The 26115-nt window shown below is 49.6% G+C and overlaps 9 protein-coding genes across 27 annotated transcripts; 4 read left to right on the plus strand and 5 right to left on the minus strand.

Annotated features, from left to right (window-relative positions):
• Nucleotides 1–7: 7 nt before the first annotated feature.
• FOXG_08124 (uncharacterized protein) lies at nt 8–3773 on the plus strand. Its single transcript, XM_018386882.1, has one exon. It carries the CDS (start codon nt 1030–1032, stop codon nt 3334–3336), a length of 2307 nt encoding a protein of 768 aa, XP_018244082.1. The 5' UTR covers nt 8–1029; the 3' UTR covers nt 3337–3773.
• On the minus strand, nt 3423–4911 carry FOXG_08125 (H/ACA ribonucleoprotein complex subunit 1). 2 transcript variants are annotated; one of them, XM_018386883.1, is made up of 3 exons: nt 4653–4911; nt 4436–4486; nt 3423–4385 (listed from the first exon to the last, which is right to left on the minus strand). In XM_018386883.1, exons 1-3 carry the CDS (start codon nt 4711–4713, stop codon nt 3865–3867), a joined length of 633 nt encoding a protein of 210 aa, XP_018244083.1. In that variant the 5' UTR covers nt 4714–4911; the 3' UTR covers nt 3423–3864. The 2 variants fall into 2 exon arrangements, with proteins under 2 accessions (XP_018244083.1, XP_018244084.1); XM_018386884.1 differs by having other exon boundaries at nt 3484–4385; nt 4436–4674.
• A 180-nt stretch (nt 4912–5091) lies between these two features.
• Nucleotides 5092–9127, minus strand: FOXG_08126 (uncharacterized protein). Of its 7 annotated transcripts, none has more exons than XM_018386890.1 (4): nt 8912–9127; nt 8722–8765; nt 6837–8419; nt 5092–6783 (listed from the first exon to the last, which is right to left on the minus strand). In XM_018386890.1, the coding sequence occupies exons 3-4, from the start codon at nt 8240–8242 to the stop codon at nt 5439–5441; spliced, it is 2751 nt and encodes a 916-aa protein (XP_018244090.1). In that variant the 5' UTR covers nt 8243–8419; nt 8722–8765; nt 8912–9127; the 3' UTR covers nt 5092–5438. The 7 variants fall into 7 exon arrangements, with proteins under 7 accessions (XP_018244090.1, XP_018244086.1, XP_018244087.1 ...); XM_018386889.1 differs by having other exon boundaries at nt 5139–6783; nt 6837–8412; nt 8584–8765; nt 8912–9091; XM_018386891.1 differs by having other exon boundaries at nt 5139–6783; nt 6837–8412; nt 8912–9082.
• A 748-nt stretch (nt 9128–9875) lies between these two features.
• FOXG_08127 (uncharacterized protein) lies at nt 9876–12224 on the minus strand. Of its 2 annotated transcripts, XM_018386893.1 has the most exons (4): nt 11794–12140; nt 11189–11721; nt 10010–11139; nt 9896–9951 (listed from the first exon to the last, which is right to left on the minus strand). In XM_018386893.1, the coding sequence occupies exons 1-3, from the start codon at nt 11852–11854 to the stop codon at nt 10234–10236; spliced, it is 1500 nt and encodes a 499-aa protein (XP_018244093.1). In that variant the 5' UTR covers nt 11855–12140; the 3' UTR covers nt 9896–9951; nt 10010–10233. The 2 variants fall into 2 exon arrangements, with proteins under 2 accessions (XP_018244092.1, XP_018244093.1); XM_018386892.1 differs by having other exon boundaries at nt 9876–11139; nt 11794–12224.
• A 166-nt stretch (nt 12225–12390) lies between these two features.
• Nucleotides 12391–15215, minus strand: FOXG_08128 (phospholipid:diacylglycerol acyltransferase). Of its 2 annotated transcripts, none has more exons than XM_018386894.1 (2): nt 14915–15215; nt 12391–14851 (listed from the first exon to the last, which is right to left on the minus strand). In XM_018386894.1, exon 2 carries the CDS (start codon nt 14579–14581, stop codon nt 12665–12667), a length of 1917 nt encoding a protein of 638 aa, XP_018244094.1. In that variant the 5' UTR covers nt 14582–14851; nt 14915–15215; the 3' UTR covers nt 12391–12664. The 2 variants fall into 2 exon arrangements, with proteins under 2 accessions (XP_018244094.1, XP_018244095.1); XM_018386895.1 differs by having other exon boundaries at nt 12418–14796.
• A 295-nt stretch (nt 15216–15510) lies between these two features.
• FOXG_08129 (ribosomal-protein-alanine N-acetyltransferase) lies at nt 15511–17341 on the plus strand. The gene is made up of 2 exons (XM_018386896.1): nt 15511–16122; nt 16177–17341. The coding sequence occupies exons 1-2, from the start codon at nt 15943–15945 to the stop codon at nt 16555–16557; spliced, it is 561 nt and encodes a 186-aa protein (XP_018244096.1). The 5' UTR covers nt 15511–15942; the 3' UTR covers nt 16558–17341.
• FOXG_08130 (uncharacterized protein) lies at nt 16439–18182 on the minus strand. Of its 3 annotated transcripts, XM_018386898.1 has the most exons (5): nt 18015–18165; nt 17875–17957; nt 17299–17828; nt 17000–17252; nt 16718–16945 (listed from the first exon to the last, which is right to left on the minus strand). In XM_018386898.1, exons 2-5 carry the CDS (start codon nt 17903–17905, stop codon nt 16857–16859), a joined length of 903 nt encoding a protein of 300 aa, XP_018244098.1. In that variant the 5' UTR covers nt 17906–17957; nt 18015–18165; the 3' UTR covers nt 16718–16856. The 3 variants fall into 3 exon arrangements, with proteins under 3 accessions (XP_018244097.1, XP_018244099.1, XP_018244098.1); XM_018386897.1 differs by having other exon boundaries at nt 16439–16945; nt 17875–18182; XM_018386899.1 differs by having other exon boundaries at nt 16439–17252; nt 17875–18182.
• A 183-nt stretch (nt 18183–18365) lies between these two features.
• FOXG_08131 (uncharacterized protein) lies at nt 18366–19964 on the plus strand. Its single transcript, XM_018386900.1, has 2 exons — nt 18366–18761; nt 18813–19964. The coding sequence occupies exons 1-2, from the start codon at nt 18520–18522 to the stop codon at nt 19795–19797; spliced, it is 1227 nt and encodes a 408-aa protein (XP_018244100.1). The 5' UTR covers nt 18366–18519; the 3' UTR covers nt 19798–19964.
• A 583-nt stretch (nt 19965–20547) lies between these two features.
• FOXG_19573 (uncharacterized protein) lies at nt 20548–25500 on the plus strand. 8 transcript variants are annotated; one of them, XM_018399810.1, is made up of 6 exons: nt 20548–21935; nt 21986–22174; nt 22224–23102; nt 23153–23256; nt 23308–24314; nt 24372–25500. In XM_018399810.1, the coding sequence occupies exons 1-6, from the start codon at nt 21804–21806 to the stop codon at nt 25148–25150; spliced, it is 3090 nt and encodes a 1029-aa protein (XP_018244102.1). In that variant the 5' UTR covers nt 20548–21803; the 3' UTR covers nt 25151–25500. The 8 variants fall into 8 exon arrangements, with proteins under 8 accessions (XP_018244102.1, XP_018244104.1, XP_018244108.1 ...); XM_018399812.1 differs by having other exon boundaries at nt 20592–22174; XM_018399816.1 differs by having other exon boundaries at nt 20592–21935; nt 21986–23102.
• Nucleotides 25501–26115: the final 615 nt, after the last annotated feature.

Raw genomic sequence — 26115 nt, forward strand, 5'->3', positions numbered from 1 at the left:
GTTACACCGATGATGATACCTATGATGCTGCAACACTGCACTGAGGGAATAAGAGGGAGAATAATATTGACGATCATTAACCATTGACAGGCAATCTGGGGTAGTAGGAGTGGTACAGATTGCCTCTTGCTGCATTGATGGTCGTCCTACCTAGGTACTGTTGGTCGCAGCCGCTTTGATCAGAGGTGCCTTCCACTACCGTATCACCAACACCACTATTTTCATTTCTCCATCATCACCAACAAGATCGTGATCGATAGACCAACCAGACTCTTACGCGAACCCCTGTAACCGCTTGTGTCAATGCATCACCGACTTTCTGAACTGCCCGGTCTCTCCCATCCCCTGCCAGTTGAGCTTTGTTCAATGTGAATGCAGAACCTTGTGATGCAAGTCAGACGTTACCAAAAGGACGACTAATTATCGTGACAAGCAGATCACTACCAACAAGAATCCTCACAGAGGCGAAAGCCTCTTTCTCCCTCAGTTTGTGACGACTTACAAGATCGATGATTCTATTTCTGGCTCACCCATACACTACACTACCCACCCTCATCTCGGTTCAAAAACTAACGGTTGGGCCAAGACATGGAAGTGTCAGGTCCTGAACCTCCGGACCCTGAACCAGAGTCTGAGCCTTAAAAGCTAAGCTTAGCTGCGGGGGCGAGTCAGCCCTGAAGGCTTACGGAGTGGTATGGATGAGCTTCCATTCTATGAGCCGACATGCCCACTTACAGCTTGAGGCATGGGTTATTACCCTCCTTGTAAGCTGTAAGCGCAGCCTTTCCCATCGACTAATTACCCCAAGCGTCCCTGACTATATCTCGATTGCTTGATTTCTGATTCTCTTTGATTATGATTTCTGATTCAGCTAAGATGGTTCCGCAGCCTTGATCATCTGCTTTATTGACTAATAGCATCTTCCTACTTTCCTTCAGCCATAATCAACTTCCAAAATATCTACAAACGAGGACATGAGGGGCGACTATTGCTAACCCTGGCATTGCTGACTACTTCACCAACCTCACAATGGAGCCGCTTCGGAGCGTATCACGACAAGACTCTGAAAAGTCTGAGGCCCGTCGAGAAATAAATCGATCTAACTCTGCCGTTCAACATGTCACCGATACCATGATTGCCGTCACCGAATCTTTTCGCCATCATTATCAACAACAATATGGTGGTTACTCTCCAGCAGCACCGGCTCCCACTTACACAAACCTCAATTTTCACTCTCAGCCTGGAGATTACTCTCACTCTCGTTCCAATTCTCAGTTATACTCGCATTCTCATGCCCGAAGCCCTTCAAGCGTCAGCGAAATATCCCAGAATGTGAATTTGCTAGACATGGACGTAGTGAGCCAGATGAGTGTATCAGAGATGACTGTTTCACCCGTTTCACCTTGTCGAAGCAACTATATACCTATATCACTTATGCCAGGACGACCTCCAAATGTCGAGACAGATTCTCTCCTTGATGGAGACATGGAATCGGAAATGGCTGAGACTTCGGCACAAGTCCCAGAAGACTTGATTCGACTGGCAACACCAAACCTACCACCGCGATTAGATACACCTCATACACCACCTCCACGATTCAGCGTTCCAGTAAACCTGGCCGAGCCTCGCCCAAATGAAACTCCTGCTTATACTACAGGTCCAACGCCATCGGACTTCTCGGTCAACCATGGCGGACTTGTCCAAGCTGCCAGACGCTTCGAAGCCTTCCGAGCAACAACACAGCATCACCAATACATGGCTCTGAGGCCCGACATGGGCACACGATCTCTCCCACTAGGCACGGTCACCCACATTCGTGCGGGATCCGACCCAGATCCTTCTTCACCCGCAAGTCAGGGTTTGCGAAGGAAGCCCCTGAACGAGGGAGCCAGGATGATCGAGTTCAACCATGCGACCAACGAAAGCCTTTTTGTTGCTGTCATATGTATGGCACAGGTTTTGACATATGCCAGTCTTGCACAGACACTGACATCTGCACGACGAATTGGAGAGTCATTCTTCGAACCAGAGCGTACAACACACCTTGCTTGGTTCACATCAGCGTATGCACTGAGTTATGGTGCGGCCACTCTTTTTGGCAACCGGATCGGGAACGTCTGTGGTCAAAGATATACCTTCATCGCTGGATATGTTTGGTTCGCCCTTTGGAGTCTCCTTGCTGGTCTCAGTGTGTATGTACAGGCGAGTGAAAATGGAGGAGCCGTCTTCTTCTGCTTCTGTCGAGCTATGCAAGGCATCGGCCCTGCACTCATCATTCCAAATGGACACGGAATGCTGGTGAGGGCTTATCCTCCTGGGCATCGCAAGATGCTTGTGATGGGATTCTTCGATGCCTCTGTCCCTTTCGGCTTTGTCATTGGATCGGTCATGACAGGCCTGTTCGCTAATTACGCCTCGTGGCCATGGGCCTTTTACTGCTTGGCCGCGGTATGTACAGTCCTAGGTATTTCAAGCGTGCTTGTCATCCCAGCAAAGAGAATCTTGGTCTACAATTTCGAAGGCAACCTGTGGAAGCGGCTTGATATATTGGGTTTCGTATTTGGAATCGCTGCCTTGATCTTGTTCAGCGTTGGCTGGAACCAGGCGCCTATTGTGGGATGGGATACTCCCCAGACGTACATCCTGATCATTGCAGGCATCATACTTATACCACTATTCACTTTCTTCGAATCACACGCCAGTCACCCGTTGGTGCCATTTAAGCAGATTCACCTGGCTGCTGGTATCACTCTTGGCTTCGTGACAGCTGCATCAGCAGCATTTGGAGTCTGGGTATGGTATTTCGTCCAATTTATCGAAGTTGTCAGAGGTTGGGGTCCCCTTCTTACGAGTGCTGCTCTTGTGCCAGTACTAGTGGTTGGTGTTATCATCGCCTTTGGATGTTGGCCCTTCGCAAACCGTGATTTTACAGCACAGCTGAGCATGGTGGTCTCGTCCATCGCCATCCTGATTAGTTCGGCTCTCCTGGCGACAGCTCCAACTCAACAAGCATATTGGGCCAACTCATTTGTCAGCGCCATCTTCATGGGAGTTGACATGGTGTTGATTGTTCCCGCTTCCTCGACTGTGCTCGGACGAGATGTGCCAGAGGGACAACTGGGACTCGCAAACAGCATCACCAATACAGCAGCAGCTTTCGCCTTTTCGGTAGGGCTGGGCATGGCGGGAGCTGTGGAAATGGGGAAAAGTAGTGACAAGGACCCCTTGAGAGGGTATCGAGATGCGCAATACTTTGGCCTAGGACTGGGAGGGCTGGCCTTTACTTTGGCCCTTGGCCTGTTGTGCGCGGCGTTACTCAGACGCCGAGGGGAGTGATTTCGATTGTTTGCATGGCGTTCCAGAAGCTAAGAGACTTTGAGCCTCGTATATACCCCGTGAGCGTGGACAGGAGATTTACATAATTTTCTTCTTTTTTTTTTTTTTTTTTTTTTAAATGTACACATGTCACAATAAGCACATGAGTTAAGTTTAAAAGGTTGCCCGTTCTTTTCGGTTTCTCTCTTGTCTTCTTCGTTGAATCCTCTTGTGTCTGTACATACAAACTCCAATCCGATGCCGTATCATACGAGCATGGCAATCGCAGGATTTGGGATATAGAGCCATGTGGGAAAGCCAAACCAAGCAAAGCACTTTGGAAAATCAGATACCGTCCAACGCCAGAGAAATACATGTCAATCCCTTCTTTCTTCTTTCTTTCCCTCCTCCTAGATTCCATGGTTTTCGATCCCCATTTCCTTCAAGCAGCTCTCGTGGGTCGCGTAGTGCTACAGCAGCAGTTCAAGGCGTCGGCTTAATCCTCCCTAGTAACAGAAGTGATCCGCAGTCGTCATCGTGGTAAGGAGATTATCGGCCACCGCGGCTGAAGCCACCACGTCCGCGACCACCACCGAAGCCGCTTCCACCTCGTGAGAAACCACCGCTGCCGCCACGGCCACCTCCGCGGCCACCGAAACCACCACGAGCACCACCTCGAGGACCTCCACGGCCGCCGCCGAAACCGCCACGGCCACCGCCTCGGGCACCAAAGCCGCCGCGTCCACCGCGGGCACCACCGCGACCACCACCGGCGCGTTTGGGCTTGGGAGCTCCAGGCGGGGGCTTAGGCTTGGGAAGGAACTTGTCGAGGGGCAGAAGCTTCTCTGAACCGATGTAGAACTTGTCGCCCTCCTTGAAAGAGGTGGCCTGGATACCCTCTGTGGGCTTGATGGTGAAGAAGACCTGGTTGATGGGGCCGAGAACCTCGTCGACCTTTCCGACGGCAGTCTTGTTCTCGAGGAAGATCTGGGCGTTGAAGTGAGGGACCTTGGGGTTGATGGACTCGCAGACCATCTCGCCCTCGCAAGCGTGCATGAACTTGCCCATTTCTGAGAGTGTTAGTTATGGGATACCGGACAGAACATGATGATATGCATACCGAGGATCTGAGCAGGAGGGCCCATGTCTCGCTGTTGGAAGCCACCGCGGCCTAGAAACAGTTCGTTAGTAGTTGATCTTGAATCCATGCAAAACACTGCTATTAGAGCTAATCACTCCCAGATCCCAGCCTCAATTCGCATGATTTCGACATCTCTTGCATCGCAAAGAGCCAATTCCCCCCAAATCAACCACGCAACGAAGAAATAAAGACCTACCACCGCCACGGCCTCCAAATCCACTACCGCCGCGTCCTCGCGAACCTCCACGGAAAGACATGATTATCGAGTTTGCGCTGTCGCCAATTGATATAAATCTGAGAGATGAGGATTTCGCGATTCGACTACTCGTTCGATTCTGTTTCGGTTGATGCCCGTAGCTGGGGTTTTGGTCGTTCTTTCGGGCTTTGGAATCGTTTCCGCGTAGGTCGAATGCTGAACTTTTTTTTTGCCGTGTGAAATTTTGCAAAGAGAGTGTCCACCGAAGGTCTGGCGGGAGCTAGCTTGGAGCGGCCCGATTGGTTGATGCACGATGGAGCGGAAAAACTATCCTACCGATATCATGTACCAACCTCAGATAAGGATGAAAGTCGGGTGACATAATTGATAGAACAAGCTTGGAGACTCTGGAGCCTGTGAATGAACATCTATTCTGGCCAGCGATTTGTGGTCTCGTCAACTTCAAGTCACAGCAAACTCATGATACGCGCTGAACTTTTCAATCAATTGAAACAGACTAAGATATCTTATCACATCGATCCAAGTAAATATTTTGCAAAACCAAACCAAAGCCAAACGAGGGATATCCCATTTCAAACCGTACCATAACCGGCCCGTCAACACATTCGACCAACGCCTCCCGTCAGCCAGCGCTGATAGTCCTCTTACCAACGCTATACCATCCTCCGAAACCATTTCTCTCCATCAGAACAAAATAGAACTAACAATAAGGAAACCGAAAAAGGGCCCACGAAGGGGGAAAAACTCGAATACTGATGCTCCATCCTATGCTGGAGTGCTCTTGGGATAACCGCCAGGAATATGCAGGTTCGAGATGGTGTTATGGCTCTCAGTCCGGTTGTTACCGGATGGTCGGATTGGGACAGGCTTCTCATCTTCATCGTCTGTCTGGAGCAGAACAGAGTCACGCTCTGTATAGACTGATTCGCCTCCTCGAGTTGATGGTCGTCGCTCTTCAGTTGCGCCGCCGTCAAGTCTAGGAAAGCCCTCTCCCACAGTTGTCATTGTGTAACTGTTGCCCTTGGCATTGCCATTGGTATAGTTGTGATTGGGTTGATTGTCATATGACGCCTGAGGATATGAAGGCTGCTCATAGTTCGATGTCTCATGGCCAGCTCCACTGATTGTATACCCACCGTATGGCTCATCTCGTGGCTCCATAGTATGATTGTTAGGCTGCTCATCAAAGTGGCGTTGTTCACTATTGGCGAAATTGCCATCGCGCTCATCCTTACCCTGGGGGATCACAACAGGAACAACGGTTTGGCCATGGTGTTGATCGACGTAGTCTGACAGCTGTACAGGCTGCTGCGTTTCATACGGTGACTGGTATTGCTGCTGCTGTTGGTGGAGGGGTGCCGGCTCAACGGGAGTCTGGTTGACTGGCTCGCTCGTATAAGGGTTAACACCGTCGTAATGGGCCTTTTGGCTTGCGATTGCAGCATGCGAGGGCATCTCATCCATGGGCGTTTGATGAACAGTCCCATAGCCTGGATGGTCATCCCTGCTCTGCTCCGATTCTCCAGCGGCCGGACCAGAAAGGGCACCCGTGACAATCAGTGGTACAGCGGGGTCCCTGTTGTCCTGGAAGCCAGAGCTTACACTAGAAGGCGAATGAGGGGCCTGTAAGCCACGTTGCGCATTGACTTGGATATCAGATGGGAACCGCCCACCTGCTTGAGATCGCCGGGGAGTCGCCTCATGTTGTCTTGGTCCCGGATTGGTAAATGATTCAGTATCGGCCGTGAAGGGCTCCTCGTCCTCCTCGTCGACCAGTCCATCGCTACTAACTGATCGTCGGGATGATCGGCTAAGGCTTCTTGAATGGCTTCGAACGAACTGACTTCGCTCTTCGGCAGTCTTCTCGGTGAGAGCCTTGATATCCTCGTACCAAGCCATCATAGTGTCATGACTTTCGGCACGGAAGACCCAAGTGTGTCCGCGGTGCATGCCGCCCGTTTGGCGACCCTTGAGGATGAACTTGTTCGAAGAGCCTCCTTCGTTGGAGTGGGATCCTACTTTCTGTTCTGGAAGATAAAGAGACATGATAGGGGCTTGCGCCTTGTCCGCTGACTTGAATTCATGGAGATGCGTAGCGGAAAGTACATACCTAGCAACTTGGTTAACTTCTCTGATCACGACGTTTTGCCAACGAATGCTTACCAGCCGGCTGTGTAGCTCTTCAAGTATTTGCTCTTGCGCTCCAACAATCCGGCTCGAATCTCCTGGGCTGCCTCATGGTCCTGTCCGGGATAATGAATCTGGTCTGGGGTCCTGAGCGGAATGCTTGGGTCAACGAACTTGTCGTTGTGAGTCACAAAATGCATCCATTCATGGTCCTTGGGCATGGCAATAGGGCCATCTCGAAGCTCGCCAATGACGTTATAGGAATTGTCAGCCTCCCGCTTAAGAATGCCAGCATAAGCGTTGTAGGCTTTCTGAATCTCTCCAACAACAATCGCTTCCAGCTCTCGTCCGGAATTCTCCAGATTGAGATAAGCTTGGTGGAGGTAGTTCTCCTCGTCCAACTGACGCTCAACTTGACGGTCGACGGCTAGGCGCAGCAGGTATGGATCTTGCTTGCCAGTGGTTGAAGATTCATCCAACTCATTTCTGCCAAGAATATCGCTGAGCGTCTTGACAGCTTTGCGAGTGTGGTCCATCTCCTTCTCGACCGAGTTCTTGAAGTCGCCTGAAAGGTTCTTGATCTCCTTAATCTTCTGTTGGAGGTCGCTCCTCAATCCCGTCAGTGCAAGAATAACATCCTCTTCAATTTCTTTGGCCTTGTTGGCCTCGAGGATAGCATTCTTGTTGTAAATTCGTAGAAATTGGAGCGCATCATCGATTCCAGCTGACTGAAGGAAACCAGGTGGGGTAGTGATATTGTTAGCCACATTGGTGAGTTTGAGGAGCGACTTGGAGCGTTGTTCGTAATGATTTTGAATTTCGCGGAAGTAAGCGATGAGATCCTTGAGCACCTTTCTCCAGTTCTGGAATCGGTTCGAGAGTGTCTCAGTAGGGTTGCCCGATGTAGGGACTGGGCAATAGAAAGCACTATGCGCCTCATCATGGTCTGATGAGGATTGTAAGGCAAGACTCTTAACGCTGCCAGCTCTCATAGAGCGACGGCTACTACTTCGCTTGAGGCTCCCATTTCGGCGGATGGAACTCTTCTTCTTGAGGGTGTTCTGGCGAGCCGGGAGCTGCTGGTCATCGCCAGTCACGAAGCTATGTACCGAATTGCTGCGCTGCATGTTTGCGCTGGGTGAAGGATAATCAAGGAGGACTGAAGGCCCGCGCGGTGCTGCACCCCATTCCTCGGTGAAACGACCCCCTTGTTGCGACAGCGGTTGCGGTGCGTGAATCAAATTTGACAGATTGTAGGTATCGTCGTATTGAGAATGTGATTGTGCGTGTGCGTTGACGGCGGTATTGGTAGCAGTTGCACGCTGGTGGGAAGCTGAGGATGATTCTGGAGAAGAATCGTGACCGTACGAGTATGGATAAGACGCCTGTTGGGGAAATGACGAAGGTTGAGATTGATGAGAGTGAGAGGGAGGTAGATCCATGGCGGAGGTGGCGTTGTTATTTCTCCTACAGTACTACGCAAGCCGAGTACCGTAGTTTAACAACCTGAGCTAGAGCAAGCAAGGACCAACGGAGAGAAACAGAAACCACGGAATGGACCACGAGGAGATGGGGGACGGACCCGAGACGGAAGGGGAGAAGAGCCTGGAACCTAGAGCCTAGAAAGTCAGTAAGGCACTGAGTGGTGGGGTTCCAGTCGGGTTGGCCTGGACTGGATTGAACCGGTTGCTGGGCGAGCTTGTGCAGGCAGCCTGCGCAAAACCAAAAAAAATCAGGGTGTAGAGCTCGCGGGATGATGGTGTTGACGCAATGGGCGCACAACCTCACTGATGGCAGATTGCCGCTAGCACTAGATTGGAGGCCTTTTGAGGTTCAAAGCGTGAGACTAGCGTCTCCTTTGCGCGTCGCAGTGGAGGAACTTTCTGAGACAATGATGATGGTGAATCGACGACGTGCGTACCTTGGCTCTGTTGCTTCTTCTGTTTGGAGGAGCTTGGGCGGAAACTGTGGAGTAGAGGATTGAGAATCAGCGGGTAATAGAAATAGACTGAAGATCAAAGGTGACCTATATGTTCCACAATGGAGGAGCTTTCCAGTCCGTTGTTGCAGGTGATGGTGAAGCAAAGAGCGAAGGAGACCTAGATACTTACTGTTAAGCCTCGGTCTGAGTGAGGAGCTTGTACCTAAGTAAAAGAGTGAGCGTAGTCGGAATCAACTGAGTCAACAAGCGCCAAAGATAGGCCTAGAGCACGGTCAAGTCTTTGAGGCGCCAGATGTAGATTGTGTTAGTGATACTGGCCGTGATGTTTGTTATTATGAATGGATGATGCAGTTGATGGGCTTGGAGAAGGGGGGCATTGAGTTCCATCTGGTCGCACGCCAAGAGAGCTCATGGCACTTACACCGAATGGGCGAATGGGCTTATTTGCGGTACTTGCAGATACTTTAGCGGCATGAACTGGTCTCACTAACCTCCCCCTAACTATCTCTAGTGCCTGTTCCAGCTCTAGCTTCTGCAAGTATTCGCAAGTATCTCGATCCCAAAGAATACCCCAGCTCAGCTGCTTGCAGCCAGTTTTCCAACGCACCCTTCCCCACCAAATGACGTAAACGGACGCCACCAGAAGGGTCCATCCCTTTTGATCTTGGTTTTGGTGATGGTGATGCCCTCACACTAACCAGAACCGCAACCCAACGCAACGACGATCGTCATTACCCCCAGGCTGTGCAATCTCACATGCGGCCACTCCCCTTCAATCGCAAGACTTGTCGTCCTCACGGCTGTATCCACTTCACCACTGAAGCTGAGATCTGCTCGGCATCGCCGTCTCCCGGATCTGCAACTTGTTGTTTCGGTGTTTCGTAGATGTTCGAACTAGGAAGGACTTTGCAATCTTCTCCGCATGGAGATTGTGGATCTTGATAAAATCGTCTCAAAACTCCATGAAATCTGAGTTAATCTTTGATTTGCACAAGCCGCATCCCGGCTCGGCACTGTAAAGTGACTGCCGATGACATCCACCCTGAGGGATATTAACAAGAGGCATCCGAGGACGGCTTAGACAGCTTCAGCTCACCGTTCCTCAATCACAGCTTTCAAGACATTGCCAAGTTGCACAATTCACTCAATGATGCCACCATCACATGCCATTGTCAGACATAATTATCATTCTCTTCACTATTACTAAAGCTGCAATGCTCTTAATACACAGTAGCACGTAAAAAGAGACTTGCCGCGGTTTACTTACAATCTCCCCAAAGCCATTACCAAGACCAATGCCCAGATCCCCCAAAAACGCCATGCCTTATGCTTTGTGTCCAGCCAAGTGCAGTAGAAAGCTCCACAAACGCCATCTTCAAACCGAGAGTCTCCCCTAGCGCACAGTGATGGTTATCGACCGGTGCCCACCGCCCAGCGGGATGTTACTGTTTTAAAGTTCATGTCCTGGAGAATAAAAGTTGCCCACTAGTATCACGCTTCCTGCTCCGGTACCGTTTCCTGAACTGGGTCAGCAGGAGGCTTCTCAACCGTCTTCATCCGTCCCCATCGTCGCGGCGGCGGCGCCTTAGGGGGTGTCTTCTTCGGTCCCCCGTTGACAAACTTCTGTGCAAATGGTACTCCATGGCGGTGTTTTGGTACCTCTGGCAAAGGCTTCTTGGGTCGAGTAGCCATTGTGACGTTGCCATCATCTGTAGCGACGTCGCCTCCATCGCCTGATCGACTCGGTGTCTGCACTCCCGGCTTCTCCTTAACTGCCGCGACGTCGCTTACACTGATACTACTCGCGGTTTGGGAGCGTGATAGACTAATACCGAGGAATCTGCGGGCGACTTCAGCCTCACCGGATCCTACCGTGGGGGACTGCGCTTCTTCTATCCACTTGACCTTTGATACACGGTCGACCAGACGAAGGGTTGTGTCGTCTGCTGGTGCAAAGTGAACATTGTGCGAGCCTCGGAGAATGCTCAGCACACGCAGAATCTCATCCTGCTTATAGTGAGGCGGCTGGCTGAGTTGCGTATGTGCCAATAACGGGTAAAGAACTCGTAGGTATGTGTGTCTCAAGGACATTTTTTCATCTGGCAAATCCATCAAATTTCGAATAATGACGTCCAAAAGTACTCGTAAGTCATTTGTATAGAAATATTCGTATGTTGCCTTGTTCGTGAATAGCAAATACAGAAGCTTCAAAATGAGAAGCTGTAGTGATGTTTCAGTTTCTCGATTCAGGAGTAAAATGATGTTTTCGCCAAACGTTCGGAACGAGGCACCGTGAAGACTCAAGCACTTCACAATGCGGTTCGTCAGAGGCGAATTGGGCGAAGCAGAATCGCCGACTTCTGTCGACGCAAGCATGTACTGTTCATTCAAGACAAGCTGCGTCTATATAAGCAATGGCAGCTAGGATGGGATGGAAGCTGCTTACCAAAACTCGAATGGTAGGATAATGATAAGGATCATGCGCATCGTCAGACAACTCCTCAATCAATGCGAAAAGATAATGGACGAATTCATCGTCCACCATAGTCAAGTCGTCGACTCGAAGTCGTTCCATACGCGACATCTCGTACATAAGCTGCAGAAGAAGGCGATGCAGACCAGGGTCCTGATCTCGGCGGCCATTGATCAGCTCCAAAAGTCGGGGGAAGCAAGCCTCGTTCACCATGCGAGGGAACATGGTCTCATCCTGGCACCCGTCGAGGAGAAGAAGAGAAACAATAGCGTGCAAAGGCCCAGCCTCATCTTCCTGAAGCAAGCTGTAGATAATCTGGGTGCGAACATAGTCTTTGTTGGCTTGGAATAGATCGCTGGCGAGAAGCATCCGCGTGCAAGTAACGACTTCTTCCTGAGATTCGTAGAGATGGTCGCGGAGGCGTGTCGTTAAATCTATCCATGTGCGCAGGGCATCGTCGATCGTTTCGTGGGAATCGCATTTGCTTGAAACGCACTTATCAAGTTCTACAAAAGATCAATCATGTCAGCCATTCCGTGTCCTTTTTTTATTGTAGCAACCCTTGTAGCAAAACTCACCACTCCATAGCTGTTCCTCGTCCTCCTCATGAGAGTAAGAAGCTTCTTCGAAATCTGCCATGATCCTCGTTTCCGTAAGGGTACAGGGACCAAGGCATCGAGTCCTGCTGAGACTGGATATGCGTGATACCAAGCTGGTCGGGGATGTTGCGCTGGGTAGATACGACGAGACGACGGGCCAATTGACAATGGCTTCCAAGGATAGACGCGAGCGCAGTGGTCATCTCCTGGAGGTGACGAGACCAGAACCTGAGATGAAGCAATAAATATCAAAGCCGAAGCCAAAGTTTGTGCTGTGGTTGTGTTTCGAGAATTCAGGTGGCGGGGTCGGGAACTCAGTTGTTGCTATAAGCCCGTTTAGCTGTACCGTGACCTCATCCAGGCCTGTAGAGCGCTGTCTTGGCGGACCACACAGCAACAGTAACAACAGAACAGAGTGTGGACTAACTTACATCAACATCTGTTCCCATGTAAACACTGCCTATGAATCCCTGTTACTGTAAACAATTGTGGCTAGCACTGTCATGTCACGATCGCTGTTATATGCACCGCCACAGTCTGATCAGATACCAGCTGGACGGATGATTGAATCACACTCCACCAAAGTTGTTGCCTTGAATGTATAACCAGATACAAGATGAATTCTCTATAATCTTTAAACTTTCGCTATTTTCAGAGTTAATACAAATTAAGCGACCCTCTTTGATCTCCCTATTTGGCATCAGGGTTTGAGGATACCAAGCCAAAGCAAAACATACAAGGTGAATGCTCCCAAACGCCAGACAACAACCGCTGCCAAAAACAGCAGAGTCATTACCAAATACCTCAACACCACCCAGGCCGCAACCAAAAACGCTGTGAGGCACTCAATCTATGACTTCCTCTTTTCCTCCTCGTTCTCTTCGTGGTGATCATCATAAATCTTGACTCTAGATGCATATTCTTTAATATTGCTGACAACATAGTTCGTAATCGTGTCACCTTTTCCACCAGCCACCCGCAGTAGCAGCTCGTTCAGGTTGTATCGCCCCAAAATATCGACGTGGTCAGCTGTACGAGGTCCTCCTCGAGGGTTGAAACGTTCTGGCTCGTGGGGCATTTCAACGACTGTGACCTTGACACCTGCTGGATTGTAGCGTTTCATGTTCCAGCCATGATTGCACATGTAACCGGTGCTGAGGAGATTCACAGTCCCGTCGCCCTCACCCATGATAACGCCGTGATCGACGTCTCCTTCGGTAAAGCCCGTATCCATGGTGATGTTGAGATTCGTCATCAGAGGCTGGTCAGGGGACCTGTAATAGTATCCTCGCTCTGTAGGCTTCCCGACACCATAGAAGCAGTAAATTTTGAGGCTAGGTGCAAGTGGTAGTCGGGTCTCAAGAGGGTTGATCCATTTCTTGGGGTCCAACTCATTGGCTTCGACTTCGGCGATAGTGTGGGCAATGCCACGAGAATAACTGCCCTTGAGCTGATCCTGGTACCAATCCTCAGTCGTATTGAGTAAGTAGGACAAGCCCTCCTCAACAGTGAAGTTACGATCAGGGGTTGTCCAGTTCGACCCGACTCTGAAGTTCAATAAAGATCCGTACGAACGATTCTGACCTGGCAAGTCATCTGGGGCCCATGTCAGATTGCCCCAGACGGCGTTGCCACCAATGGGTAGCATAGATGATATACCGGGCATGCCACGGAAAATTTCAGCCCTTTCTTCCTTGCTCAGAAACTTTTCCAGGCCGTAGATCGCAAAGGGGTTCAACTGAGCTGTATCGCGCATCTCACCCGACAGTACAGCAGTCAAATCTTTGACTGCCCCGAGCATGCATCCGCTAATGTTGATCCAAGCCTCGACATGTCGCTCAACCCAGTCCTGACCACCACGGCCGCCCCTCTCTGATTGCACCCAGTGGAAAAAGTAGAACAAGACCTGGCTGCCCATGCTGTGCGATGCTAAGACAACTTTTCTGTTGTCCACCTCCAGCGCAACTTCAATGTGTGATTTGAGTCGGGTGAAATATCGGTCTCGCACCTCGAGGTTAGGGTAGGACAAGCGCCAATCATAAGCAGCTGTGAAGGAGTTTGTCGGGTCGTAGCCAACCGAAGCAAGATTCTCAAAGATCTTGCTCCAAATCCAATAACCTGTGATGAAGAAATCGGTGGCATCGAAACCCTGGGCAGCTCTTAGTTTCACGTTTGGCGGATCAAGTCCCGTCCTCTTATCGAGCATCACATGCTTCTTCCAGACCTCCTTGTCCATGACCAAGGCTTTCATCATGGTCCAACTTCCCCAAAGTCGCTTCCTGAAGTAAGCCTTTGAGATATTGGCGGTTCCCCAAGACTCGAGTCCAGTCGAAATAACGCCTGGTATCATAATCATGGGATGGTATGCTTCAAGGCCTTCAGCTCGTGCTTTGGTTCCGACAGAGAAAGGCTCATATGATTCTGCAAAGTCGCGCTCGCCTTGGATTAGATCGCGTATGTCCCTGACCAATCCAGCTGGCAGAGCATCTAATAGGTTGTCCATGGACAAGTCGGTGAACTCGGGAAGGTCGATAAGATCATTGCTGGAAGCGAAAAACCCGGCGGCGATTATTCCAAACAAACTACCAAGAAAGAAAATGAAGGTATTGCGCCGCTTCCGGGTCTTTGGAACGGCGTGCTCGACAACACGAACGTGCGTTGTCGGGTCGGTCGCTGAACTTTCCTCCCTCGAAGCATCGTTGCTCTCGTTCGTTTTCGTATCTTCATCTTGACCCTGAACATTTCGGCGCCGCAGATTTTTCGCCATGTTGTCGACCCAAGAACAAGCCTCTGGGAGGCGTCGTCTTGTTTATTCAGTTGTTTGGGAGGAAAAAGAACCCGACCAAGATAGACTAGGGAAATTGTTGGAGTTTTGAGAAATGTCGCTCGTAGCTATGACGCCCATGGACACCTACTTTAGGTGCGGGTGGGCGCGTGCTCTAAATCTAAAACAAAAAACGGGGTGGTCGCAAAGCCCGAAGTCTAAAGAATCGTATCATCTGTCAGCGGAAGTTGTAGAGTAAATATACCGACTGATCTAATTTAATACGTGAGAAAATGTCTGTTGAGTGATAATGGAAGTTTCATCAAAGCCACGGACCATGGTAATTATGAAAGAGTTGCGCCATGTTTGGGAGTCGCGTGCATCACATGAAAATTGTCAAGTGTCCAGGGAGGGAGCTCATTCAAAGGACATGCTTGCCGTTCCTGATAGGCAGGAACCTGACGTCAAAGCCAAGATAAGGCTATCTTAAAGTGCCGAGGGGATGAAACGGAAGAGGCCGAAATTACAAAGGGATAAAAGAGTCAAGCGTCTTTCTCTTCTTTAAGGGTTAGGTAGTGAGATCAAACCATTCCATTCCACGAGGAAGGGATATATATCATGCTATGGAGTTTAGAGCTGGCATTATCACATGCTTGAACTCCAAATGATGGAAGAACACAGACCTTTTCTCCATGTCTCTCCCTTTGCCTAGTTCAAATTGACTTTACATAAAGACGCATTTGTCCATCGCTTATATCGGCTTGATCGGACCACTCTGTTAACGATGCAATAGCCAGAGCCATGCAGGACCTTTTTACTCCAATGCCCCCACCCCCTCCACAAAAACATCAAAAAAGCTCTAAAATAGCGTCCTTGGCTGCTGCTGCAGCAGAGCAGAATCCCTGCCAACGGCCCTGCGTGCCTTGCCCTCGTGGCCATGTGCATCAATTCTTTGGTGCAGTTTACCAAACCTGGCAATTACTGTTGGAGGCGCTGGCTGTGATACCTCCAATGCATTGCATATTGCCACCTCCAGCCTCAAATCTTGAGATCTTCCCACCCTCTTTCTTGAATTAATGACTCTTGTCCATTGGACCTGAACTGAAGTGCCTCTTCCTTTCCTCCTTGACACCCTGTAGACTATCACCTACCCCTCACACCGATACCGGGTTGAGTCTCCATTTCTGCCTGCCCCTCTTTAGGTGTCAAGTCAAGATCTGGTTTTAAACCTCTAAACGCCCATATCTAAGATCTTACCCAAACATCAACTTCAACTCAACTCTACTACCACAGCTCTCAACAGTATAACTGATTGCCCAGAATCAGTCTGGTCTCTTCTATTTACTTTAAACCCCCACAATCCCATGGCCCCTACCAAAATCGACAACCTTCCTGGCGAATTACGCTACGTACAATACGAACATGCCCTCGAGGCTCAGTATCTACCCGCTATCCGGGCATTGATCTCAAAGGACTTGAGTGAGCCTTATAGCATCTATGTATATCGGTATTTCTTGTGCCAGTGGGCACATCTCTGCTTCATGGTAAGACCAATTCACTCTCGAGTCGATTCTCAGATATCTGACAATAGTCCTCAGGCACTGAACCCAGTCGACTCATCTCTCATCGGTGTTATAGTGTGCAAGTTGGAAGTCCATGCTTCACACTCCAACCCCACTCGAAGAGGCTACATCGCCATGTTGGCCGTTGCTTCCGACTTCCGTGGCCATGGTATTGCAACAACCCTCGTCAAGAAGGCCATCGACGCCATGACGAAGCGTAATGCGGACGAAATTGTCCTCGAAACTGAAGAGACCAACGTCGCTGCTATGCGATTGTACGAACAGCTCGGTTTCTTGCGCACTAAAAAGCTACACCGATACTACCTCAATGGCAATAGTGCATATCGACTTGTTCTGCCGCTTAAGTACATCGACCTTGACGCCAGCGCTAATGATCTTGAAATCATCGATGTATAAGCTTTCACGGTTGCATGGGTGTTTATAGCATTTCTACGGGGTTCAGTGATGGGAAGTCTTTGGTGGACACGGACGGACTGGGCATAGGTCAGCGACAGCATTTGAGCGTCATGCGGAATTAGCATCTTTTGGAATCACCGGCGTTTAGGATATTGGTTATGAAGGTCATGACGATACGATCCTATTCTTTTTTGCTTCTCTCTATATTATGCACTCGGATTCTTGATTTTGATCCTCCGTATAGGATGAAATATTCCTTCTTGTTCTGCCTGGCTAGATGAGTCATTTGTTGTGCGTCGTCAGGTCTGGAAGATGTCAGATGACTTATAGATCGACGCTTTCAGACCCCAGGGATTCCCAGAGGATATCCCTATGTACGTATATGCATCTATCGACTTGCGTCAGCCTCACTTTATTGACATCAATACCAACCATGACTCACCTGGCTTATAGTAGATAGGTCTTCCTCGAGCTTCAACCAATCTGAGCTCTCGCAGCTTCTGAAGCACCCTGCCAACGTCGGCCTTGTCTGCGAAATCGGTCGTGTACACGCAAATGAGTCGATCTTTTCGAGAATCCTCATCGGCTGGTCGTGGAGCAACCTTTGCAGCAATGCCAAGCTCGTTTTTGGCAGTCGCTTTCGCGACAATCTCCCACACGTCGTTTACTTCTGCTGGTGTGCAGAATAACATCCACTGTTAAGTGTCAGTCGTGTTTTGGCGAGACATCCTCGATACAAACCTTGCCAGCGCGGACTTTGGCAGCGTGCGCCAGGTGCAGTATATCATCTGAGGCTTTCTTGATTTCTTTTCGAATATCTCGCTCTTGTGTTGCAAGGACCTTGTTGGTTTTCTTCAGTCCGTCCTTGAACTTGGAGAGAAGTTCTAGTCTCTCTAGGCCACCTTCCATGACAAGCGCAGTCTTGCTGCCTTCTTCCTCGGGAGCCTCATCTTCATTACCTTTACTGAGTTGGTTCTGCCCCATAGACTTCTCAACACGGGGGATATACGGATTGCAAATAAAAATCCAAGGCGTATCCTCCGTGATGTCTGTTGTCCTGGGTGGGAGACGTGCGAGGAACTGATCTACGGTCTCGGTAAGCTGCCATGCATAATTTACCCCAGCATAGGGATTGTGAAGATGCGATGTTTCGGCAACGATGCTCTTGTCAGGAATAGGCCTTCCAGGGCTTTGCTGCTGCTCGAGCATCCAGCTCTGAACATCGAAGCGTTGTAAACGATTGTTAAGGTTCATGACCATATCATCATCCCCTAAAACTGTAAGCTAATGAGGGTTTGATTCAACGGTGGGGCGTACCGTAGAAGTCAGAATCATCGGAATATTCCATGACGTTGATTTAAGTTGAACTCGAGGAGGATATAGTCAGAACAAAGCAGAGCCTTGTGTTAATCAGCAATGGCGCTGGAACTGTTGGTTTTGTGAGCAGGAGCACAAACTGCGCAACAAGCAGAAATTAAAGGCGAAAGTGTTGTAAATGTAAGAAACAAAATCACCGCCTCAGCCGTCCTATCCGTTAAAGTGTCAAGTTAATAAAGAAACACGCGTGTTGACGTAAGGAGATGAATACCCCAGACGAGACGAGGGGATGGAGTCGCAGAAGCAAGTTCGCGTTGATAGCGCTAGTCCGGCAGTTAAGCTTTGAGGCCTGTAACTTATACCCTGCAACGTAGATTCCGCCTCAAGTTGATCATGGAAATAGTCAGCCACTGTATGTAATAAAGCCTCTGGTAGTTAAATATCTGGGTGCTTCGCAGAATTCTTTGGTATTTGAGATGCCAACTGTGTATTTTGGCGATCATCGCACCTCTCAAGTCTCACCCTACAAAATGGATAACAACTAAAGAAGCAGACCCCACCATTTGAACTCCGTTTGCTTTCTGTTGATTGCTTGCTTTGGCCTTTGTCAAATCCTGCATATCACTTCAATATCCAACATTACCCATGGATGATTCCAAAATCGTTTCGTCAAAGGTTTCCTTAACCTTGGATCTGCCTCCTAGTTGTATCCAGTTCTGTAATCTGCATCCTAACTTGTTCGTGGTGGGAACTTACAACCTCGAAAGAAATGGTGATGCCCAAAAAGAGACAGACAACAACGATGACACTGATACTGCAACCGCGACTAAGACACCACAAAGCCGCAATGGGAGTTTGCTAGTCTTCAATGTCATTGGTGACGACTTGTAAGTTCATTTTCCTGGGGCCTAATTGGTAGCTGACGCGTATGATCATAGTCATCTAGTTCAGACAGTTTCGCAGCCTTCAGCTATTCTAGACCTCCGATTCCACCCTCAGAAAGGCAGAGAGGATATTATGGCTGTAGTATCTAGCACTGGGACACTGGCTGTGTTCAAGCTTGACCCGAAGGCAAATCCCTCAGCTCCTTTACAGCATATAGCAACAAGCAGATGTGACGATATTCCAGAAGATATCTTGTTCCTGCAATGCAACTGGCATCCTGAGGTCCCAGATCTGATTGGTCTCACAACTTCGACAGGCTCTGCTCGAATACTACATTTGGACGAAGAGTACCGCATCACTCAGAACTACGCTGATCTCAGTATTGCCAATTCCCTCGAGGCCTGGTGCATTGCATTCTCACCCGCAACACCAGAGTCAACTAAAGATAAGGCCCAAGTCGCAGCTTATTGCGGTGGAGATGACTCCATGCTTCGCTACACGTCCTGCATTTGGAATTCAAGTGAGCCTGATTCCCCGTGCGAAGAGCCATATTCGCCCGCAACTATCAAGGGGGCACATGATGCAGGGGTCACAGCAATTCTGCCACTTTTCCCACCCACAAAAAATTCAGGCAGAGTAGTTGTGACAGGCAGCTATGACGACCATCTACGTGTTTTCGTTATACACGACCTGCACGAATCATATGGCATGAAAAAGGTCGAGCTAGTGCTTGAGCAAAACCTAGGAGGAGGTGTCTGGCGACTGGATCTGGTCAAAATGCAAGATTCTAAAGGGTCTATAAAAGTGAGGATCCTCGCTTCATGCATGCATGCAGGCGCAAGACTTTTGGATCTGGAGGTCAAGAATGACAAGGACTGGAGTTGTGAGATTCTGGCGAGGTTTGAAGAACACAAGAGCATGAACTATGGAAGTGACTTTATTCGGCATAATGAGCCTTCTGATGTTGTGCGGTGTGTATCAACTAGCTTCTATGATAAGCTGCTCTGTCTCTGGCAGTATGCGCCAGCCAACAAATAGGACTCAGAGTAAGAGTGCACGCAGTTTCATGCCACGAAATTATGTATAGCTCAATCTCATCACTTTTGAAACAGCACCAGTTCAGACCAGTCTACAAAATAAACTCATGGGTTTCTTTGGCTGAGTAGGCGATATTCTGCGACTCAATACACTTATCAGTACAGTCAGTACACTTCTGCCTTGGATAATCATGTTTCAACGGCTCAAATCTCGGGCCAAGAAATGTACGATACTTATAACAGCAACTAAAGCAAATAGACGAAATTGGGTAGTGGCATGATGATCTTGAACCCCTCTATAGGAGTGACGTGAGCTAGAATCAAAGCCTATCGATCTCCTTTTCAGCCTTGCAGCATGGTTAATGGCCGGGCCCCTGTCAGACAGGAGGTTAAACCACATAGAAACAAAGGACCCCAACAACGACTGGGGCCAGCTGTAAGTGTCACCGTGGACATGCATGAGGAACTTGATACATTGGACGGTAAGAAATAAGTTGACAGTTGTCCATCGGAGCCACATACTGATGCTCTCTTTGTGATGCTCCAGGGAAGCCTGAACCCAAGACTGTACGGAGGGAACCATTGAGATTTTATGGCTGTGTTTTCTTTTTCTGATTCAGCTCTCACTTTATCGCCCTAATAGTTCTTTGTCAGTTCTAAATTCATGCATGAGGTGTGCAAGGTGAATTGTTTCAAATGGGGCTGCCCCGCCACCAATGGCTGGCTGTACTATGTTAGCTGGTCTAGGCTCGCTCACTGATCATTCTCGGCTCTCTTCAGCCTGAGAGCTCTGAATTTTAGCCCAACACTTAACTTCCCTCTCACCACTTTCACTTTGGCTTTCACTCTCACCATCTCCAAAGTAACTTGATACTGTGACCAATCTTTTCTTCTCGGGTTATCTTCTTCTTCACCGCCTTTGTTGGAAAAATAATTTGCTTTGCTTATTTGCATCTAACCATCTCCCCCCAGTCACTTCCGGCTCTTCGCTTGCTTGCTTCGCTATCTGCTTCATCTTGCTCCCGCCGTCGCAAACGAAACCCTCGAACCGTGAGCCCCAAACAGCAGACAACGACGATCCGCCCTTTTCTGCCTATCTCCATGGCTCTGGCCTAGATATTTCTCCGTGACCAGATCTCCGTTACAAGGCTTGCGTAGAACAAGCGCTTTCGCTCCCGTGCTCTGCTCTGCTCTGCTCTGCTTTTCCGTGAACCCTACATTCGCCAGCCATCCATCGCTCGCGTATTGATCCGCCAGACGAAAGTACCAACATGGCAGCCAACGGGAGCTCAATGCCCTCGGCTGGCGCTGGTGGTGAATCTCAAGTGCTCACCAAAATCCACCAGGCGCTTGAGGTCGTCCATAGCCCGTACTCGTCCAACGATGCCCGTAGGCAAGCCCAGGATTTCCTCGAGGAGGTCAAGGGATTCGACGAAGCCCCTATGCAAGGCTATAACCTCGCCTCCGACAAGGCTCAATCCCCCGTTGTTCGACACTACGCCCTCTCTCTGCTAGAGCATGCGATCCGGTACCGATGGTCAACGTACACCCTAGAACAGACGGATGCCCTGCGACAATGGGTATTAAGCCTTGGCCAAGCCATCGCGAAGGAGGATCCAGCTTATATCAGAAATAAGACCGCCCAGCTCTGGGTTGAGGTCGCCAAGAGATGCTGGGGCGCTGAATGGATGGACATGGACTCTATGCTTTATCAACTATGGGATATTGCCGATTCCCCAGTGCATAAGGAACTCGTAATGTTTGTCCTCGAGAATCTCTCTGATGAAGTCTTCACTGGGGACGACTCAGTTGTCGCCATGCGGGAAGGCGTGTTGAGTAAGGCTTGTGTTGAGATCTTCACTCCAACCGCGGTGTTAGTGGAGGCCTTCCCTAACCGTCAGCCTGGTCCTCCAGTGCGATATGGCGATGATGGTTGGCTAAGCCGTTTGTCCCAGTTTCTGGATTACTGTTTGAACCCAGGCACCCAAGGACAACGAGGATGTCAAGATGTGCATACACAAGGGTCTATCTGTGTTCTTATCACTCATGCCTTGGGCAATCCCAAAGGCTATATCCTCGGCTCGCTGCGTTGAAGTTATGTGTGCTGGACTAGCTTCGTCACAAGTCACCATTCAAAAGGTAGCTTATTTCGAATAGTCAACGAATGACTTGCGCTGACCAAAACATAGGCTGCATTAGAAGGTCTCCATGCTCTGTATTGCAGAACTAACTTCAACGACGAGGAATTTCGGGATCTGGTTGGCCCCATGTTCAGAATCGGGTCAATACAACTATGCAAGCAACTTTTCGAGTGGTCTGCAGTTGACCCTGAGGACGTTGACGAAGACAAATACCAGACACTGAAGAAGCTATCAGAGGTATCTCGAATGGCGCATAGTTTCAGAGCCATACTAACTTGTTGCGCAGATGTTGTCTTGCCTCGGGGACTACTTTGACAGGAAGTTTGCAAAATTGCCTGCTGACACCGCCAAGGAAGACTTCCTGGCGCTCCTAGTACAAGTTGTGCAGCATCAGAGCCTGATGGTCTCTATTCCTGTACTTGTCACATGGACGCGGCTCCTCAGTAACCGCTTGATTGGCCCAACCGGGCTTGTTTCCGCCTTCATCCCACCCCTGCTGGAGACATGCAGTTCGAGATTGGTTCGATTCGAGAATCTCCCAGAGGATACTCAAGACGCGACATTACTCTACCTCATGGAGGATACAGATACGGTCCCTGAACGACACGCTTTCTTGGGCAACTATCGCCGATATAGCTCTCAGATCATTGAGGCTGTTGTCCAGTTGAAGTTAGTTGACGCGATTCAACACATTCTCGGCCGCACAGAAGATCTTTTACAGCATCTATATGACGGCCAGCCTCCCTTAGACAAGCAAAACTATTTCAAGCACTCCATGCCGGTCCTGCGCGTCGATGCTCAATTCACAGTCATTGAGGCCACACTAAAGGGGTACTCCAAATGGCGCAAGCACCGGCCCCAAGAGCATCAACAACAGGGACCAGAAATTGAAGCCAATTTGGAGTCATGGTGCAACAAGCTGCTCGAAATGAGCTTTGAGGATCCCATGATTCGGAAGCGAACCCTTCAGCTGCTTGTCTACTTCTCTACTACCGCGCTCAATAAGAACGCTACATTCATGTTGAAGGTGTTGGAACATATTTTAATGACCTGGCCAGCTCTCCAGCCAGAATACCGTGCTTTCAACGACGCTATTAAAGACCTGCAGGGTGAAAGTATGATTGAGTTGCAGCGATTGGCGTCAGAGATGCCAGATCATCTGCTGGTAAGTTGATTTGAACTTTGGTCTTGAGGCCCGATCTAATTACTTCGCAGGGTGTGTATGACCAAATAGAGAGCAAAGTCAATGAAATGATGTCGTCTGGATCGCTTGATGAGAAGCGCTCCATTGCCTACAAAAGCTTTCTCTTCATCATTATGTCAGTATACGAATGACGATACACAGCAATAGCTCGCTAACCACTTCACAGACACCGAGCCACCAGTGTGGATGCTCAGGCCAAGATTCAGAAGCTGCGTGAATTTATCGATCCTGTAAAGGCCCAATGGCAGACCGAGACCGTGCGCAACTCTCTGGAGTCGTACGCTAGCTTCTGTGAGTTATTGGGACTAGACAAGGCTCAAAACTACATGGCCAACCGCCGAGCACATGAGATCGCGGATTGGGGCTCGCAGGAACTCGACGCTGAAGGACTTGCTCTTCAGAACGAGCTCGAGGAACGACTTAAGCTTCTTCCGCTTCGTTCGACCAAGAGCTTTCTGGCCTTCTCAGTCGAGAGACTCGATAAGTCGTCAGATGCTTTCAAGGCCTCGTACGCTCTCTGGCAAGACGGATTCCCAGAAATCTTGGCCGATCTGCTCAAGTTCCTGACTTATGCGCATGCGTCGCACAAACCTGACAATTGGGTCGGACTACCAGGCGAAGCATTGTCGACTGTTCACCGAATTCTAAGCGATCGGTTTTGGCAAGCCGGGATTTCCGAGGGCAGCAAAGACGATTTCTATGCTCGCGTCATGGACAAGAAGAACACGATGGAAGGTCTCGCCTCAACTATCCGGGGATCGGTTCGATTTGTTCGCGAAACTGCCTATGCTATCATTTATTGCATGAGTCGCTTGGAACGGCAGTTTTACGGGTTCGAGGGACTCTCTGCGCCTCTCTCCAAGGCCCTATTCTCAGACTCAGTTTGGTTGTCTACACATCAGCAGAGTAATTTGCTGAATCTGGTTAGATATCTTGTTGATGATTGCCCTGTTGACTGCCGAGAGCATTTTCTTCCGCAGCTGCTGGCGGCATGCTTCCAACAGATGGATGCCAAGATTAACGGGGAATGGGAAAAGATGCAGCGCCAGCAGGAGGTGGCTGCAGATGGCGAGGCTGGTCTCAAGGAAGAGATGAAAGCGGAGAGTATTCTTCGACAAGTGACCTACACGGCGGTATTGATGGTGGCCGACTTCCTCGATCCCACCAAACCTAGTAAGTTCCAGGAGGTTCCGGGTTTGTCAAGAGCAAATGAACTAACAGTCTCCTTAGATGGGCCGATTCAGAATGGAGACAGCAGTTCGGGAGTTGATCAAGAGAAGGACTACCCTAGCCTTAGGAGGTTCTGTCTCACCCATCAGGAGGTTGTAGAGCCTTTGCTTGTCTTCTGCACCCACGGTATTCGAGTGCGTGACAGCAGGTGCTGTACCATGATTCTGCGATTGTTCATATCGTTGGTTCCCGAGTTTCATCTTGTGGATGGCCAGTTACCCAAGTCTGTGCTACAAAGCCCAATGGAAGCACATCTTGCGACAGATAGGTTTCCTATTCCGCCAGCAATATCTTCGGCTATTCGGGAATATATCTCGCTCGATGTGCTAAAAGCCTGCATCACATCGTTTCATGAGCCTTACTTTGTGGAACTACAGAAGGACTTGGCCGCGCTGATTGCAACAATTGTTGTCTACTATAGCCCCATCACGTCGTCACCTAGGGACGTACTTCTCTCACTACCCAATGTGAACATGGCGGATCTGGACCGGCTGTCGACGTACATGGCCAAGCCTGGTGCGCATACTCGCCAGCAGCGAGCTCTGGTTTTGGATCTGCTTAAGGATCTCAAGGGTGTAAGTGTGTCCGAGATGGGTAAACTCCCCAAGAGCAGTGGATTTGGTGGTTCCAGTCGCAAGAGAACGAACCGGAGCAAGATGGCGCAGCAATTCATGAGCGACCAGCAGTCAGGACAGGATTCGACGCGATCAGGTATGAATGTGGCTCGTCGGGCTACACCAGATGCACTGGAGGGGGTCTCGAATCTATTTGAGGGTTAGAGATTCCATGAGGGAGAGACCATTGCCTCAGAGGCAGCAATACCTTTAGAAATCAACCTTATATCATGAGAGCGGATAGTACCAGAGTTAGACCCGCTAGCGAAAAAGAAAAGTGGGTGGAAGTTGCAAGTCCAGGCCAAGGGCCCTCATCGTCGAGTCTCTGGGCGGTATAATAGAGATGGGCGGTCAAGGGGGACAATAGACAGGGCCGGACTGAGGAATTGGAATGAATCATCAGGAGTATTAGAGCGAGCATGGGTTAGGCTAGGATGAGAATTGACATGTTTTACTTGAAGTTATTTGACTTGCATATTGAGGGTGACGCATAATCATGCCATGTTGCATTGGCTCCGTCTGCAACTTATGAGGCCGGCTGCATATAATGCGCAATGACATTGCATATACAGCCACAATCAGCAATAATCAGTCCATTGCGAAACATTTCTTATAGCTCAGCGATGAATCCGGAAACTGGTGAGTACTATAGAGGGCTCGGTAGTGTCAGGGCCGGCCCGGGACTTGAAAGCCAGCCCGGCACATGTTTCCCCCTTTCAAACAAGAGACCGACTTTTGTATGACGTCGGCTGTTTTCTGGAGAGATAAACTTCAATGGGGGTTCACCGGGGAAAGCATCCGATAAAGCTGCAAGGTCAATCACGCGTTAGATTGGAGAAGAGGGTGGCATCCTTGCGTATGAAGCTTGTGGGTTTATAACCGGCGGTGGCAGTGTCTTACTTGGGGGACGTACAGGATCCGGAGATTAATGAGCTGACTTTGAAGTGGCAAAACGAGGAGGAAAAGCTGGTTTGCGTTTTCATCACTTTCACGTGCCTCTCCTCTCTTTAAATGAAGATAGTACTGTTTTGAGGCCGTCGCCGGCGCCGGTTCATTCTCCGGAACCGGGCCGTAGCTTGCGTAGCTTAAGCCGGTGCATTCTTGGACATCAAGTTCCGGCACAAAATCAG

Source organism: Fusarium oxysporum, chromosome 4, assembly GCF_000149955.1.
Source record: "Fusarium oxysporum f. sp. lycopersici 4287 chromosome 4, whole genome shotgun sequence".
Lineage (NCBI taxonomy): Eukaryota > Fungi > Ascomycota > Sordariomycetes > Hypocreales > Nectriaceae > Fusarium > Fusarium oxysporum.

What these genes read in the sequence shown, in the direction of transcription:
- FOXG_08124 (XM_018386882.1), top strand. Translation starts at nt 1,030, where the DNA reads ATGGAGCCGCTTCGGAGCGTATCACGACAAGACTCTGAAAAGTCTGAG.
- FOXG_08125 (XM_018386883.1), bottom strand. Translation starts at nt 4,713, where the DNA reads ATGTCTTTCCGTGGAGGTTCGCGAGGACGCGGCGGTAGTGGATTTGGA. An exon ending in ATTTGGAGGCCGTGGCGGTG is followed by an intron (nt 4,487 to 4,652) that starts GTAGGTCTTTAT and finishes AACTGTTTCTAG; the next exon opens with GCCGCGGTGGCTTCCAACAG. An exon ending in CCCTCCTGCTCAGATCCTCG is followed by an intron (nt 4,386 to 4,435) that starts GTATGCATATCA and finishes TAACACTCTCAG; the next exon opens with AAATGGGCAAGTTCATGCAC.
- FOXG_08126 (XM_018386890.1), bottom strand. Translation starts at nt 8,242, where the DNA reads ATGGATCTACCTCCCTCTCACTCTCATCAATCTCAACCTTCGTCATTT. An exon ending in AAGAGCTACACAGCCGGCTG is followed by an intron (nt 6,784 to 6,836) that starts GTAAGCATTCGT and finishes CCAAGTTGCTAG; the next exon opens with GTATGTACTTTCCGCTACGC.
- FOXG_08127 (XM_018386892.1), bottom strand. Translation starts at nt 11,854, where the DNA reads ATGGCAGATTTCGAAGAAGCTTCTTACTCTCATGAGGAGGACGAGGAA. An exon ending in CGAGGAACAGCTATGGAGTG is followed by an intron (nt 11,722 to 11,793) that starts GTGAGTTTTGCT and finishes GATCTTTTGTAG; the next exon opens with AACTTGATAAGTGCGTTTCA. An exon ending in ATCCTACCATTCGAGTTTTG is followed by an intron (nt 11,140 to 11,188) that starts GTAAGCAGCTTC and finishes ATATAGACGCAG; the next exon opens with CTTGTCTTGAATGAACAGTA.
- FOXG_08128 (XM_018386894.1), bottom strand. Translation starts at nt 14,581, where the DNA reads ATGGCGAAAAATCTGCGGCGCCGAAATGTTCAGGGTCAAGATGAAGAT.
- FOXG_08129 (XM_018386896.1), top strand. Translation starts at nt 15,943, where the DNA reads ATGGCCCCTACCAAAATCGACAACCTTCCTGGCGAATTACGCTACGTA. An exon ending in GGGCACATCTCTGCTTCATG is followed by an intron (nt 16,123 to 16,176) that starts GTAAGACCAATT and finishes AATAGTCCTCAG; the next exon opens with GCACTGAACCCAGTCGACTC.
- FOXG_08130 (XM_018386897.1), bottom strand. Translation starts at nt 17,905, where the DNA reads ATGGAATATTCCGATGATTCTGACTTCTACG. An exon ending in CGATGATTCTGACTTCTACG is followed by an intron (nt 17,829 to 17,874) that starts GTACGCCCCACC and finishes TTACAGTTTTAG; the next exon opens with GGGATGATGATATGGTCATG. An exon ending in CCAAAGTCCGCGCTGGCAAG is followed by an intron (nt 17,253 to 17,298) that starts GTTTGTATCGAG and finishes GACACTTAACAG; the next exon opens with TGGATGTTATTCTGCACACC.
- FOXG_08131 (XM_018386900.1), top strand. Translation starts at nt 18,520, where the DNA reads ATGGATGATTCCAAAATCGTTTCGTCAAAGGTTTCCTTAACCTTGGAT. An exon ending in AATGTCATTGGTGACGACTT is followed by an intron (nt 18,762 to 18,812) that starts GTAAGTTCATTT and finishes GTATGATCATAG; the next exon opens with TCATCTAGTTCAGACAGTTT.
- FOXG_19573 (XM_018399809.1), top strand. Translation starts at nt 21,804, where the DNA reads ATGTGCATACACAAGGGTCTATCTGTGTTCTTATCACTCATGCCTTGG. An exon ending in CACTGAAGAAGCTATCAGAG is followed by an intron (nt 22,175 to 22,223) that starts GTATCTCGAATG and finishes CTTGTTGCGCAG; the next exon opens with ATGTTGTCTTGCCTCGGGGA. An exon ending in AGATGCCAGATCATCTGCTG is followed by an intron (nt 23,103 to 23,152) that starts GTAAGTTGATTT and finishes ATTACTTCGCAG; the next exon opens with GGTGTGTATGACCAAATAGA.